We start from the raw sequence: 15,318 nt of genomic DNA on the forward strand, positions 1-15,318 counted from the left end.
CCTGCATGGGCATATGTGTTGGGGGCACATCTGCATGGGCGTGTGTGTTGGGGACGTGTCTGTGTGGGTGTGTTTGTTGGGAACGTGTCTGCGTGGGCGTGTGTGTTGGGAACGTGTCTGCATGGTCGTGTGTGTTGGGACATGTCTGTGTGCTCGTGTGTGTTGATGAAGTGTCTGCGTGGGCGTGTGTGTTCCGGACATGTGTGCGTGGATGTGTGTCTTGGGGACATGTCTGTGTAGGCATGTGTGTTGGATACATGTCTGCGTGGGCGTGTGTGTTGGTGATGCGTCTGTGTGAGCATATGTGATGGAAACGTGTCTGCGTGGTCATGTGTGTTGGGGACGTGTCTGCTTGGGCGTGTTTGTTGAAGATGTGTCTGTGTGGGCATGTGTGTTGGGAACACGTCTGTGTGGGTGTGTGTGTTTGGGGACGTGTCTGCGTGCTCGTGTGTGTTGATGAAGTGTCTGCGTGGGCGTGTGTGTTCCGGACATGTGTGCGTGGGTGTGTGTCTTGGGGACGTGTCTGTGTAGGCATGTGTGTTGGAAACGTGTCTGCGTGGTCATGTGTGTTGGGGACGTGTCTGCTTGGGCGTGTTTGTTGAAGATGTGTCTGCGTGGGCATGTGTGTTGGGAACACGTCTGTGTGGGTGTGTGTGTTTGGGGACGTGTCTGTGTGGGCGTGTATGTTGGGGACACGTCTGTGTGGGTGTGTGTGTTGGGGACGTGTCTGTGTGGGCGTGTGTGTTGGGGATGTGTCTGCATGAGCGTGTGTTGGGGACGTGTATGCGTGGGTGTGTTTGTTGGAGACATGTCTGTGTGGGCATGTGTGTTGTGGACAAGTCTGTATGGGTGTGTGTGTTGCCAGCACGTCTTTGTGGGTGTGTGTTTGGGGCACATCTGCATGGGCGTGTGTGTCTTGGGGGCACGTCTGCGTGTGTGTGTGTGCGTTTGGGACGTGTCTGCATGGGCGTGTGTGTTGGGGACGTGTTTGCGTGGGCATGTGTGTTGGGGAGGCGTCTCCACGGGTGTGTTTGTTGGGGGCACGTCTTCGTGGGCGCGTGTGTTGGGGACATGCTCTGACTTTTCTGTATGAAGAGGAGGAGGAGAGGTGACCTGACCGAGGTGTACAAGGTAATGAAAGGCATGGATAGTCAATAGTCAGGGACTTTTCCCCAGGGCAGGACTAACTGGTATGTGGGGTAACAGTTTTAAGATATTCGGAGAAAGGTTTAGAGGGAATGTCAGAGCAAGGTTCTTTATGCAGAGATTTGCAGGGAATGTGTTGCCAGTGGTGGTGGTGGAAGCAGTGTCGTTCGGGACATTTAAGCGACTGCAGATCATGCACATGGATAGCAGTGAATTGCGTAGGTTAGGTTATTTTATTTTACATTAGGATTAACCCTAGGCACAACATCTTGGGCCAAAGGACCTCTTCTGTGCTGTGCTTTTCTATGTTCTATGTTTTCTATGTCTGCATGGGCATGTGTGTATTGGGGGCATGTGTGTATGCATGTGTGTCGGGGGTGCGTTTGCATGGGCATGTGTGTGTTGGGGAGCATCTGTATGGGTGTATTGGGGAGGATGGTGGGCGCAGCCGGGTGGGCGTGTATCTGTTTGGGGGACACGTCAGTGTGGGCATGTGTGTGTTTCTGGGGCATGTCAATATGGCCAATTGTGTGTTGGGGGCACGTCTGTGTGGGCATGTGTGTGTTGGTGGTGTGTCTGTGTGGGTGTATGTGTGTCAGGGGTGCACCTGCATGGGTGTATGTGTGTCAGGGGTGCACCTACATGGTTGTGTGTGTGTTTTGAGGGGTGCGTCTGTGGGGGCGCATTTGAGTGCACATATGTATGTATCTGGGAGCATGTATGTTAGGTGGTGTGTCTGCCTGTGTGTTGGGGTAACCCATGTGCATTTACATGTTGGAGGGTGGCGCACATGTTTGTGAAGAGTAGGTGCATGTGTGTGTTTTAGTCACGTGTGTGTGTGTGTGTGTGTGTGCGCGCATTGTGGGGCACATTTGTGTGTGATGGGAGTGTTACGACACTGGTAAACTCTGCTGCTTAATTTAAATCAGCAACACAGAAAAGCTTTATCCCATGCAGTGATCTGTGAAAATTCGATGGCCCAGAACTATCCCAAAGGTCACTATTAAAGTAAAAATTAACAACTTTATTTTTTAATGTATAACAGAGAATAATTAATTAACAACTGTTTACAACTCCTTCCTCTGACTTACCTTTTAGTTTCCCTTCTATGATACTCATTCAATAAAACCCCTGATTAAGATTTACCAAAAATTCACATTTCAAACCAGCCAGCCATTGAATCTTCTTTTTGTGTCTTCCTCTGTCTTCTTTTCTTCGTCTGAGGGATTATGTTTCACAGATCACCGATCAACAAAGGTACCTTTAAGAGAGCTGTGTTTCGGACAGTCTGCATCTGTTGGTCTGTTGGCAGTTCTCCTTCAACTGTTCAATTTTCCCTAGTCTTATACCCTGAAAGCATTGGTCTGTGTCACTGGCTTTTATTATTATCAATATTCTCTTGATGGGTGTTTGGTATTGGGGTATCAATTTAAACTGATTGGCCAAATTCAAAGTTATTTTGTTTGTCTCCATGCAACCAGGTACACTAGTTGCTGGACCAAAAGGTGACATTGTACCTTGTTCAGAACGCTTGGTGCTGTCAGGTCGTTCTGCTAGCTTTTAACTTTCTTAAAGGTACAGTACAGCCACATCTTCATAATACGAGGGCATATGTTTATGTGTTGGGGGCGCATGTGTGCATGTCAGGGACTCGCATGTGCTTATGTTTATGGGAGGGTGCATGTGTATGTGTCAGGGTGGTGCAACTGCATGCGGGCATGTCTGTTGGAGGGGGACACATGCTCGCAGGTGTATATGTCAGGAGGCCTGTCTGTGTGTGTGCGTGTCAGGGGAGAGGTGCATCTATGTGTGTGTGGGTGGGCACGTCAGCAGCTCTATGACGGAGGGGCATGTCGGGATGTGTGTGTGCATCGGGGGAGGGCACGTTTCTACGTGTGTGTCTGGGGCATGTCTGTATGTGGCGAGGAAGTGTGCGTGTGTGTATGTTTGGGGGTGATGTGTCTGTGTATGTGACACGGGGGACTCGTGCATGTGCATTGTGGGGTGTGAATGCATATGCCTGTGTGTTCGGGGTTTACGCACGTGTCCATGGGAGGATGTGGGGTGGATGAGCCTGCAAGTGCATGTGTATCTGGGGGCTCTGTCTGTGTGTGTATTGGGACAACGAGTGTGTGTGTGTGCGCGGGCATGCGCTCGAGGGGAAGTATGTGTGTGTGTGTTGGTAGGATACTTGTGTCTGTGTTTCAGGTGGGGACCCGTCTGTGTGTGTGTGTGTGTATGCGTGTGTTGGGTGATGCGTGTGTGTGTGTGTGTGTGTGTGTGTGTGGAGTGGATTGGTCTGTGTATCTGTGTGTGTCAAGGGCATGCGTCTGTGTGTGAAAAACGATTTACTGAAAAGCTTTATTGAAATGCTGGAAGAAGCTTTATTGAAAGATCTGATGCACAGAACTACTTGCGTTATTCTAAATTGTCATATCCATACAGACAGGAGCAAGTGAGGACTGCAGATTTTGGAGATCAGAGCTGAAAATGTGTTGCTGGAAAAACGCAGCAGGTCAGGCAGCATCCAGGAGCAAGAGAATCGATGTTTCGGGCATGAGTCAGGAAATGTCGATTCTCCTGCTCCTTGGATGTTGCCTGACCTGCTGCGCTTTTCCAGCAACACATTTTCATATCCATACAGACAGGCCTGAGAATCAGTCGGCAAACACCAAAACCTGGCCCTTTAAATGAGAGAATTCAATATGTGAAAGCTACTGTTTACATATAAATGTGTCTTTGTTGTTAACAGATTTTGGTCCCAAGTGCGAATGTGGATTCGCCATAAGCTTTATCAGCATGGTGTCAATTCTGCAACTTTCTCTCTTAGTATATAGCTCCCATATAGAGAACTGAGCTTACTTTCAAAGATTTCATTGTGATATATTTTTTGCATTGGGATCTGCATCTCCACCATCTCAAAACTGAGTTCACTTCAACTAATTGAACAGATTTAAAACAAGAGGAGAAATAGTTTCTATGAAAGGATCATGAATCTGTGGAATTGACTACCCCAGAGTGTGGTGGATGCTGGGACATTGAGGAAATTTAAGGAGGTGATGGACAGATAGCTAATTAATAATAGGTGGAGGGTTATGGAGAGTGGGCAGGCAAGTTGAGGCTGAGATGAGATCAGCCGTGATTGTATCAAATGGTGGAGCAGGTTCTGGGGCTGAATTGCCTCCTCCTGCTTCTAGTTCTTATGTCCTTATATCCTTCCCTCGATCTGACCTTCTTTCTTAGTCCCTGTGTCTCAGTGTCTCCTTATTGTCTATGCCATTATCTAAAGAGATATTTGTTAACAGAATAAGTTCCTGAAGCATATTATATAGCAGATATTAAGCATTTGTTAATTCATAAACTCTCTTGGAATCAAATGTGATTCTCAGAGATAAACAGTGTAGATTTTCCACTTTAGTGATGGTGAGCTTATTATAAGTGAGCTGTTATGGTAAGGTTTGGCAGGGTGGTCAGAAAATATTGACCAATTTGTGGCAAAAACTTCTGACCCACCAACACTGAAGTGAAGAATTTATCCCAATCTTTCCAATCCATTACTGAGCAGATCGAGTCAGGAAAAACCCCTGGAAGCTGAGTGATCCTCCCTCACTCCAGAGATTCCCAGAAACTAGCTTGACCCACACTTGGTCTCCTTGGTGAAGATTCAGGATCACAGTTCTGGCTGAGAGCTGGGAACTGTCGCTTGGAAGCACACTATGGATTACACTGACTGCCTTATTGTTCTTAATCAGGGCCACATCTGTCTCCAGCCCCCTCCCTGGCAGTGAAGAGTAACTGAAAAAGTACAGCCCACACTTGGGACTTGTGAACTTTCCAGTGTTGCAACTGTACCCCTGTCCGAGATTCACATTGACGACATCATACACGATCGGATCCACAGGAGTCAGCACATGATTCATTGTGGAGCGCTGCACATCAAAAACCACATCCAGTTCTGATAAAATAGAAAATGGACATTTAAAGTCATTACTAAAAGCATTTTTCAAACTTCAAATTGAGAGAATTTGTTATTAAAATGTCAGGATGCAATCAAACTAAGCCCAGGCACAATGAACAATGAGGAGATGGAGGTGAAAGACAGTCACCTGTACTTCAGCATTGTCATGGCTTTTATAATAAACTATCTTTCTTCACTTGGAAAGTTAAGGTGACCTGGGATGTTTGCTGAAACTTTCTGATGCTGTGGATTGTGGTAATGTCAGTATGATTCCTCTCACCTTCCCTTCTCACACCTGAAGGTGCTGTGCCTTAATAGGGGACAGATGTATGAGCAGGAGACCTTCCCTCCACCCAATTAACCCACCTTATTGAAGAGATTGTGTTGAGTAATTAAATGGTACCTCGTCCAGGTGGCCAGGATGAATAAAAAGAGATCACCCACTCCTCCCTCCACCACGCCCACTCTTTGAAATAAGCAGACCCCTCTGCCTCCATCTCTCAGAGAGATCTTGTGTACTGCTTAGTGTTAAATTTCTTTTGCCATTAGCCACACTCTGTTGGGCAATGCTAGTTTTGTATTGTAGGCCCAGTTCATTTGGAACAACTGAGGCTATTCCAACTTATTTCACAGTTCATCCCATCTTGTCTGGATGAGATGTGAACCCAGAGCAATGTTATTTTCCATTTCCCAATCTAGTTCCCTATTCAGACAGGTTCAGGTACAGGTTGTTCCCCTGTAACACCTTAGTTACATTCCAGCAAAACCTCGTTAAATAGAAAATCGCTTCATATAAATGATGAGGCATACGGGTAAAATGGGATTCGGATAGACCAGCAAAAAATATCACTCCCAGTCACTCAAAAATCACCCAAAAGTCTAATGCAATGCATCGCACAATCTAGAGCCCTCTCAAAATGAATGTTAACATTGCATTGCCTTCCTAACTGCCAATTGAACCAGCATGTTAAGCTTAGGACGATCCTGAACTTGGACTACTGTATCCCTTTGTGCTTCAGATTTCCAAAGCCTTTCCCTATTTGGAAGATTGTGCCTAGATTCTTCCTACCAAAGTGCATAACCTCTCAATATCACACATTGTCTTCCATCTGGCAGTTCTTTGTCCACTCTCCGTGCTTGTCCAAGTTCTTTTGCAGATTCCCTGTTTCATCAACATAACCTGACCCTCCGCCCATCTTTGTGTCATCTACAAGCTTAGCAGCAATGCACTCAGTTCCTAGTCTCAATTGTTAATGTATAATGGGAATAGCTGTCCGTGCAGAACTCCACTGCTCACAGGATGTCATCCTGAAAAAGACCCCTTTAATCCCATTCCCTGTTTTCTACCAGTTAGCCAATCTTGTATCCACACGATTACCTTGCCCCAAACACCCATGGGCTGTTGTCTTATCTAGCAGCTCCTGTGTGGCACCTTGTCAAAAGCTTTCTGGGAATCCACATATGTCATATCACTGGTTGTCCTTTGTTTAACCAGTTCATTACCTCCTTGAAGAATTTATCAGGCATGCTTGGACAAAGCCGTGCTGACACAATCCTATTTTACAATGTAGGTCTTAGTACTCCATTGTCTCATCCTTAATAACTTACCAATGACAGAGGTCAGGCTATAATTTCCTGTCTTCTGGCTCTCTCTCTTTATAAAGTGTTACATTAGCCATTTTCTAGTCATCTGGGACGTTCCAGTGATTTTTTTCTGAAAGACCTCCTCAGCTGTTTCCTTCAGCACCCTGAGCTGTCGTCCATCCAGTCCAGATGATCTGTCTACCTTCAGACATTTCAACTTTCCTAGCCCCTTTTCCTTAGTGATGGCCACTGCACTCATTTCTGCTCCCTGACTCTCTTGAAATTCTGGTCTGCTCCTGGTGTCTTCCACTGTGAAGACTAATGGAAAGTATCTCTTCAGTTCCTCTGTAATTTCTTTGTTTCCCATTACTACTTCTCCAGCTCATTTTCCTGTAGTCCAGTGTCCACTCTTGCCTCTCTCTTACCTTTTATATTTCTAAAAAACTCTTGCAATCTTCTTTATATTACTAGCTAGCTTACTTTAATGATTCAGCTTCTCTCCCTTATTGCTTTTCTTAGTTAGCATCTGTTGGTTTTAAAGTCTTCCCAAGCCTCTGGCTCCCCACTAATCTTCACCATATGATGTACTTTTTTCTTTTGTTTTCATGGTGTTCCTGAGTTCCCTTATCAGCCATGGTCACCTTGTCCTCCCTTTATCTGATTCTTCTTCCTCGGGATGAATTTCTGCTGTGCCTCCCAAATTATCCCATAAACCCCTGCCCTTGCTGCTTTACTGTCTTCCCTGCTCAATTCCCTTCCAATCAACTCTGGCCAGATCCTCCCTCATGTCATTGTACTCTCCTTCACTCATTAAAAACCCATTATGCCTAATTCAAGCTTTTCCCTCTCAAACTATCTCCTGATTTATTTTCTACCCCACACACTGAGTATTGCTTGGATGTCTGTACATAACTCCCATTGGTATCCTTTTTTCCTTTTGTGGTTCCTCAATTCTATACAAACACATTCCCTGCCTTCCACCCACACCCTCCCATGTCGCTTCTTGCTATCAATTTAATCTTGATTTTGACTAACAAGGAAATCCTGCTCCCTCCACCCACCTGCCTGTTCTTTAAATAGGATGTGTATCCTTCGATATTTTGTTCCCAGCCCTGATCCCCTTGCAGCTATGTCTTTGTAATGGCCACAGCATCGTACCCACCGACTGTGGGAAGCTAGAGAAGTGATTGCTGGGCCCCTTGCTGAGATATTTGTATCATCAATAGTCACAGGTGAAGTGCTGGAAAGACTGGAGGTTGGCTAACGTGGTATCATTTAAGAAAGGTGGTAAGGCCAGGACGCTATAGACCTCACATCGGTGGTGGGCAAGTTGTTGGAGGGAATCCTGAGGGATAGGATTGATATGTATTTGGAAAGGCAAGGACTGATTAGGAATAATCAGCATGGCTTGTGTGTGGGAAATCATGTCTCATGAACTTGATTGAGTTTTTTGAAGAAGTAACAAAGAGGATTGATGAGGGCAGAATGGTGGACCTGATCTATGTGGACTTCAGTGAGGCAGTCGACAAGGTTCCCTATGGGAGACTGATCAGCAAGGTTAGATCACACGGAACACAGGGAGAACTAGCCATTTGGATACAGAATTAGCTCAAAGATAAAAGACAGAGGGTGGTGATGGAGAGTTGTTTTACAGACTGGAGGCCTGTGACCAGTAGAGTGCCACAAGGATCGGTGCTGGGTCCACTACTTTTTGTCACTTATATAAATGCTTTGGATGTGAACATTTGACTTCCGATTAGTAAGTTTGCAGATGACACCGAAATTGGAGGTTTCGAGGACAGCGAAGAAGGTTACCTCAGACTATAACAGGATCTGGACCAGATGGGCCAATGGGCTGAGAAGTATCAGCTGGAGTTTAATTTAGATAAATGTGTAGTGCTGCATTTTGGGAAAGAAAATCTTAGCAGGATTTATACACTTAATGGTAAGGTTATAGGGAGCGTTGCTAAACAGAGACCTTGGAGTGCAGGTTCATAGCTCCTTGAAAGTAGAATCGCAGGCTTTCCTTTATTGGTCAGAGCATTGAGAATAGGAGTTGGGAGGTCATGTTGCACCTGTACAGGATATTGGTTAGGCCGCTTTTGGAATACTGTATGCAGTTCTGTTTTCCTTCCACTTTGAAGGAATTTGTGCATCTTGAAAGTTTTCAGAAAAGCTTTATGAGGATGTTGCCAGGGTTGGAGGATTTGAGCTGTAGGGAGAGGCTGAGTAGGCTGACGCTGTTTTCCCTGGAGTGTTGGAGGCTGAGGGGTGACCTCTTAGATATCTATAAAATTATGAGGGGCATTGATAGGATAAATGGACAAAGTCTTTTCCCTGGAATGGGAAGTAGAAGGCATCGGTTTAGGATGAGAGGGGAAAGACATAAAAGGGACTGAAGGGGCAGCTTTTTCATGCTGAGGTTGGTGCGTGTGTGGAATGTGCTGCCAGAGGAAGTAGTGGAGGTTGGTACAATTGCAACAGCCTCACTCTCTGCAACTGGATTCTCAGTTTCCTGACCCACAGGCCGCAATTAGTGAAGATTGGAGACAATATTTCATCCCCACTAACACTCAACACTGGAGCCCTCCAGAGCTGTGTAATCAGCCCCTACTGTACTCACTAATACCCATGACTGCGCCACTAAATATCAGACTAATGCTTTTTATAGGTTCACTGATGCCATCACAATCATCTGTCGAATCTCAGATAGCGATGAAACAGACTACAGAGGGGAAGTGGAAGACCTGGAAAAATGGTGCACTGAGAACAGCCTACCTCTTAATGCCAGCAAAACCAAAGAACTCATTATTGACTATTGGCAGGATGTTACTCATGCCCCGCCAACACATTAACAGCACAGAGGTGGAGGGAGTGGAGAGTATCTAGCTCCTGGGAGTGGTCATCCACAACAGGCTTTCTTGGACTCTTCATGTGGATGCACTGGTTACAAAGGCCCAACAATGTCTCTTCTTCCTCAGGCAGCTGAGGAAATTTGGTCTGACAGTGAATACCCTTGCCAACTTTTATAGGTGCATCATAAAGAGCATTCTGTCTGGATGTATCACTACCTGGTATGGCAACTGTACCATTCAAGATCGGAGACAGTTACAGAGAGTGGTGAACTGGGCCTGGACAATCACAAAGACCAACCTCCCATCCATAGAATCCATCCACCAGGCCCGCTGTTAAGGAAAGGCAGCCAGCATTCTCAAAGATCCATCCCATCCTGGCAATGTTTTTTTACAATGTCTACCATCAGGGAGAAGGTACAGAAACCAGAACACACCCATCAGCCACTTTTGAAGCAGTTACCACCCTACTGTTAGAATACTGAATGTACTCACACACTCTTAACATTCGCCTGTACCTGTGTTTTTGTTTTTGCTGCCGGTACCCATTATTTACTTTCTGTGTTACCTAACGCTATGATCTGCCTGTATTGCTCGCAAAACAAAGCTCTTCACTGTGCCTTGGTACACATGATAATAAATTGAATGCAATATTTAAGAGGCATCTGGATGTGTATATGAATCCGAACGGTTTAGTGGGATATGGGCCACATGCTGGCAAATGGGACGAGATTAGCTTGGGATATCTGGTCGACATGGACAAGTTGGACTGAAGGGTCTGTTTCCGTCTGTACAGCTCTATGACTCTATTTCAATCTGTGCTACAAGCTCATTTCCTTCGTTCATGTACTCTGTGCGTTTAAGGATAAATGTCCCCTTGGTCCTGTGTTGACTGCTCCAATCCCCACTGTTGTCTTCTCATCTGATGTGTCTGAAGTCAGATCCCTGACCCTTTCTGTACCCTGTCTTATGACTTGTTGTTGAAACTTGTTGGAAACGTTGCATGAACTCACTTTTATTCCAAGCACAAGTTGGTCCGAGCTTGGCTTTTGATTCTGTGATCAATTTCAGTGGATTACTTAGTTTCATTTCTTCATTTGCAACTGCCTGAAAGAAATTGAAAAACTGAAGTAAGTGTTTTTTTTGTTCTCTGATCAGCTTTTGCAGGATGTTAAATAAGAACAGAAAATACCGGAGAAATCTAGCAGATCAGGTCTCATTTATTAGAGAGAGACACAGAGTTACATTTCAAGTCAGACATGTCATTTCAGAACTGAAAGGGGTTGGAAAGTGAAAGTTTTTATGCTGTTGACAGAGGGAGAGAAGGAGCAAGAGGAACAAACTGTGAGGGTGCCCAGAGCAGAAGACAAAAGGGGTTTCAATAATTGTAAAAGAGAGACTGAAATGTCAAATAGTGTTCATGATCAGTTTGAATAGGAGAAAATAAGTCCACTGTACTGGGCACAAAGCCAACAAGACAGGGAGGGGGGGTATAATGTGTGTTCACAGTTTGTAATTGTTGAATTCCATGTTGGGTCCTGAAGGCTGTAACGTATCTATGAAGTAGAAAATGAGATACTGTTCCTCCAGGTTGTGTTGAGCTTTGTTGAAACAATATAGCAGGCCCAGGACAGTCACATCAGCATGGGAGCAAGATGGTTTATTGAAATGACAAGGAACTAGAAGGTCAGAATCATTCTTACAGACAAAGCAAAGGTGTTCAGCAAAGTAGTCACCCTGCCTGGTTTTGCTCTCACCAATATCACAGGGAGAGTGGGGATGAGGAACTAGTAGGAATGATGGAAGAGTGAACCAGAGAGAGAGTGATCCCTGGGAATGCTCATTGTGGAGAGGAGGGAATGATGTTGCCGGTAGCATCTTGTGAGACGTTCAGGAAATGGCTGAGGATGGTCCTTTGAATGGAGGAGACTGGTGAAGTGGAAACTGAGGACAAAGGAAGGTTCTGAGGATTGTTGCTGAACAAAGAGACCTTGTAGTGCAAATTCATCGCTCCTTGAAAGTGGAGTCGTAGGTAGACAGGATAGTGAAGAAGGTGTTTGGTATGCTTTCTTTTAGTACTCAAAGCATCAAGTATAGGAGTTGGGAGGTCATGCTGTGGCTGTACAGGACATTGATTAGGCCACTTCGCAATATTGTGTGCAATTCTGGTCTCTCTTGTATCGGAAAAATGTTGTGAAACTTGAAAGGGTTCAGAAAAGATTTACAAGGATTTGAGCCAGAGTTAATGGTTTGAGCTCGAGGGAGAGACTGATTAGATTGGGGATATTTTTCCTGGAGTGTTGGAGGCTGAGGAATGACCTTATCGAGGTTTATGTTGATAAAATCATGAGGGACATGGATAGGCTAAATGGACAAAGTCTTTTCCCTGGGTTGGGGCAGGGGTTGGGTTGTAGGGTGGGGGTGGGTGGGTGGTCAGAGAGTCCAGAACTAGAGGGCATAGGTTTAGGGTGATAGGGGAAATATTTAACTGGGACCTAAGGGGAACTTTCCCAAGCATTGTGTGTGGAATGAGGAAATGGTGGAGGATGATATAATTGCAACATTTAAAAGGCATCTGGATGGGTATATGAATAGGAAGGGTTTAAGAGCAAGATGGGCCATGTGCTGGCCAATGGGACTAGATTAGGTTAGGATATCAGGTCGGCATTGACATGTTGGCTTGAAGGGTCTGTTTCCGTGCTATACAGCTCTATGACTCTATGACTATCGTTATTCTGGGAAGGCGGAGAAGAGTTGGAGGTAGAATTGTGGATAATAGATTGGACCTGACTGAGGACCCTGTCCCCCCCATGGTGGTGAGGAATCTTTGGTTGAGGATAAGGGAGTGCACGCTGTGGAAGGTGGCATTATGAGAACAGGGTTGCAGAGGAACAGGGCAAATGGAATGGAGTCCTTTCAACAGCAGGGTATGAGGAGGTGTTAACTGTAGGGGGTTGGAGAGGTTGGAGTGGGTATTGGTAGGCAACCTCTTATCAAAAAAAAGAAAAATCAAAATTGAGGAAGGGAAGGGGAGTGTCAGAGATAGACCAGGCAAAGGTGAAAGAAATATGGAAGTTCAAGTCAAAACTGATATTTTTTTCCAATTCCAGATGAGAGCATTAATGATCATCAGTGTATTGGAGAAAGAGTTGTGAGAGGGGGCCTGAGTAGGACTGGAACAAGAAATGTTTCACAGACTCAACAAAGGGACAGTCAGAACTAGGACCCATACAGGTGTCCATATCCACTCCCTTGACCTGGAGAGTGAGAGGAGTTAAAGGATACCTTATTTAAAGTGAGAACAAACTCAGCCAGATGATGGAGTGTGGTGCATGATGGGAACTGTTCATGCCTCCTTTCAAGAAAGAAGCAGAGTGCCTTTAGACCATCCTGATGGAGGATGGATGTGTTGAGGGATTGCACATCCATGGTGAAGAGGAAGCAGCTCAGTCCCAGAAACTGGAAATTGTGGGACTAATGTAAAGTATCAGAAGAATCATAAATGTAAGTGTGAAGAGACTGACCAAGAGAGAAAAAATAGAGACAAAATATGTAGACCTGATTTCAGACGGGCTGGAGCAGGGTGAGAGATGGGTCAATTCTGTTTGTGAAGTCTGGGGAGAAGGTAGAAGCAGGCTTTGAGGCCTGAAAGATATTTCATCTCCTGAGGGAATCTACAAGTTAGGGGCTCTGTTTAAAACTGAAGGTTTCCCATTGAAGATCGTTCAAGGAGAATTTATTCTCTTGAGGATTGTAGGTGTTTTTGGTGATTGTTGCATTCTCTCCCAAGTAAGCAATGAGGCACACTGATTAAATATATATCAGGCTGAGTTAGACAATGACAGAAATTGCTGGAGAAACTCAGCAGGTCCAGCAGCATCTGTGAAGAGAGAAAAGTTAATGTTTTAAGTTCAGTGACCTTTCCTCAGCTATTCATAAATCAACATGTCACTAGTACCTCTTTATCTATGCTGTATTAGGTGGAAGGTGAAATATATTTTCTTGATTAACACATTTTGCTGTTGCTCCTACAAAGTTTCAGATGTTCATCCAGATACTTATGCTCTGCCTGTGTGATAAATCATATATCTTCTGTGGACAAGACAACTAGATTAGGAAGGGATATGTTGTTGCAAAATGATTAATATATTGATGAGTGTTTTAAATTGGTGTATTGCGGTGCTTGGAGCTGGATTGGGAAGTTAGGACAGGATTGGTGGGTGATTGGCATGCTGATAGAGGTGGGAGGAGGCCAATTTGGAACAAACTCAATAAAATTAGCTGAGACCACCAAAAGCTGGAAACATGGCAATTTATTTACGAACTTGCAAGTAAGGGCTTCAGACGCATTAAGCAAATGAGCCCTGAGCATTGGAACATGTACATAATTATACCCTTGGTGCCGCATGAGATCACTTCTCCCACTCCCTTTATCCTACCTATTGGCTTAACGGCCACCATGTGACTTCTCTTTATCTAAATTAAACTCCCCTTCTGTTTTCTGGAATATACGGTGTAACCATCTTGCAAAGCCACTATCACATATTAAGTTAGTGGTTTTGCATTGTTCTCCTTTTCCAAGTACACAAAGAGGGCTGCTAATCTTATCATTTCCTTGCAACTATCCTCAGCATTATGTCTGCTTATTGTTCCTCTTTCTGGTACACACATACCCTTATCTACCTAGAAGCTTAATAATTGAGCTTTTACTCTTGCAATTCTTAGCTTGTCAGCAGTATTAGCTTTCTGCAAAAGCAACATACCTCTCTATTTCTCACAACTTCCTTATTTCTTAGTTTGTTATTTCTGAGTATAACCTCACTTGAGGATTTGCAAAATGCTAACACTAGCTTTTACTCATGTAAGCACATTTAAATTCTTTTAGTACTTTAAACAAACTCAATTCTTTGCAGAAACAACATTCTTTACAGGTACCTCTCACAGCACCTTACATTGAAATGCCATTCTCTTTGAAGTAAAGGCCAACATTCCGTTTGCCTTCCTTATTTCCCGCTGAACTTGGATATATTTGTGATTTATGGACGAGGATTCCTGAATCCCTCTGGTCTGTAGCTTTCTGCAGTCTTTCCCGATTTAAGTATTCAGCTCCTTTATTCTTCCTGTCAAAGGGCATTACCTCATATTTTCCACCTGCCAAATGTTTGCCCACTCACGTAACCTGTCTGTATCCCTCTTCAAATTGTTTGTGTCATCCACACCGATAGCCTTCCCACTTATTTTTAGCCCCATTTGCAAATTTAGCTTCAGGACATTCACTATTTGCATCCAAGTCATTAAGAAGCACGGTAAATAATTGTGGTGCCAGCACTGATCCCTGTGGCAGAGGTGGAGATCATGTGTGTGCGAGAGGGGGGTGGGGTGGGGGGGTGGGTGGGGGAGAGTGGTGGGGGTTGGGGGGCGTGGAGAGAGAGAGAAATGAGAGCGTATGTGTCTGTCTGTGAGTGGGTAAGACAGTGCGTGAGAGGGTGCACTTCCATTCTAACTGATTAAAGACTTAAAAGTCATCTAGGTTTGCTCAGTACATTTGCATCAGTTGTATGACTGATATTTTGTTTATAAATTCTGTGTCTGATATATCATCCCTCAGCAGCACCTGAAGAAGGAGCAAGGCTCTGAAAGCTTGTGTTTTCAAACAAACCTGTTGGACTATAACCAGGTGTCGTGTGAGTTTTGACTTTGTCCACCTCAGTCTCACACCAGCACCTTCCCATCATGGCTTATGTTGTAAAGTAGTGTAATGTGTGATACCTTATTAAA

General features: G+C 44.7%; 1 protein-coding gene and 1 long non-coding RNA gene across 5 annotated transcripts in view; one reads left to right on the top strand and one right to left on the bottom strand.

Annotated features, from left to right (window-relative positions):
* Positions 1 to 15,318, top strand: part of LOC132834425 (uncharacterized) — a 65,567-nt gene that overhangs the window by 11,666 nt on the left and 38,583 nt on the right. Inside the window, exon 1 of one of the 4 annotated variants that reach the window (XR_009647183.1) lies at positions 10,513 to 10,670. The exons of 2 other annotated variants lie outside the window; for them this stretch is intronic. This is a non-coding gene — a long non-coding RNA (uncharacterized LOC132834425). Of the gene's footprint in view, positions 1 to 10,512; positions 10,671 to 15,151; positions 15,225 to 15,318 lie in introns of those variants that run through there. One more of the 4 variants, XR_009647184.1, reaches the window with a different exon arrangement.
* Positions 4,133 to 10,646, bottom strand: LOC132834423 (complement C1q tumor necrosis factor-related protein 6-like). Its single transcript, XM_060853359.1, has 2 exons — positions 10,554 to 10,646; positions 4,133 to 5,101 (listed from the first exon to the last, which is right to left on the bottom strand). The coding sequence occupies exons 1-2, from the start codon at positions 10,627 to 10,629 to the stop codon at positions 4,701 to 4,703; spliced, it is 477 nt and encodes a 158-aa protein (XP_060709342.1). The 5' UTR covers positions 10,630 to 10,646; the 3' UTR covers positions 4,133 to 4,700.

Source organism: Hemiscyllium ocellatum, chromosome 39, assembly GCF_020745735.1.
Source record: "Hemiscyllium ocellatum isolate sHemOce1 chromosome 39, sHemOce1.pat.X.cur, whole genome shotgun sequence".
NCBI classification, from domain to species: domain Eukaryota; kingdom Metazoa; phylum Chordata; class Chondrichthyes; order Orectolobiformes; family Hemiscylliidae; genus Hemiscyllium; species Hemiscyllium ocellatum.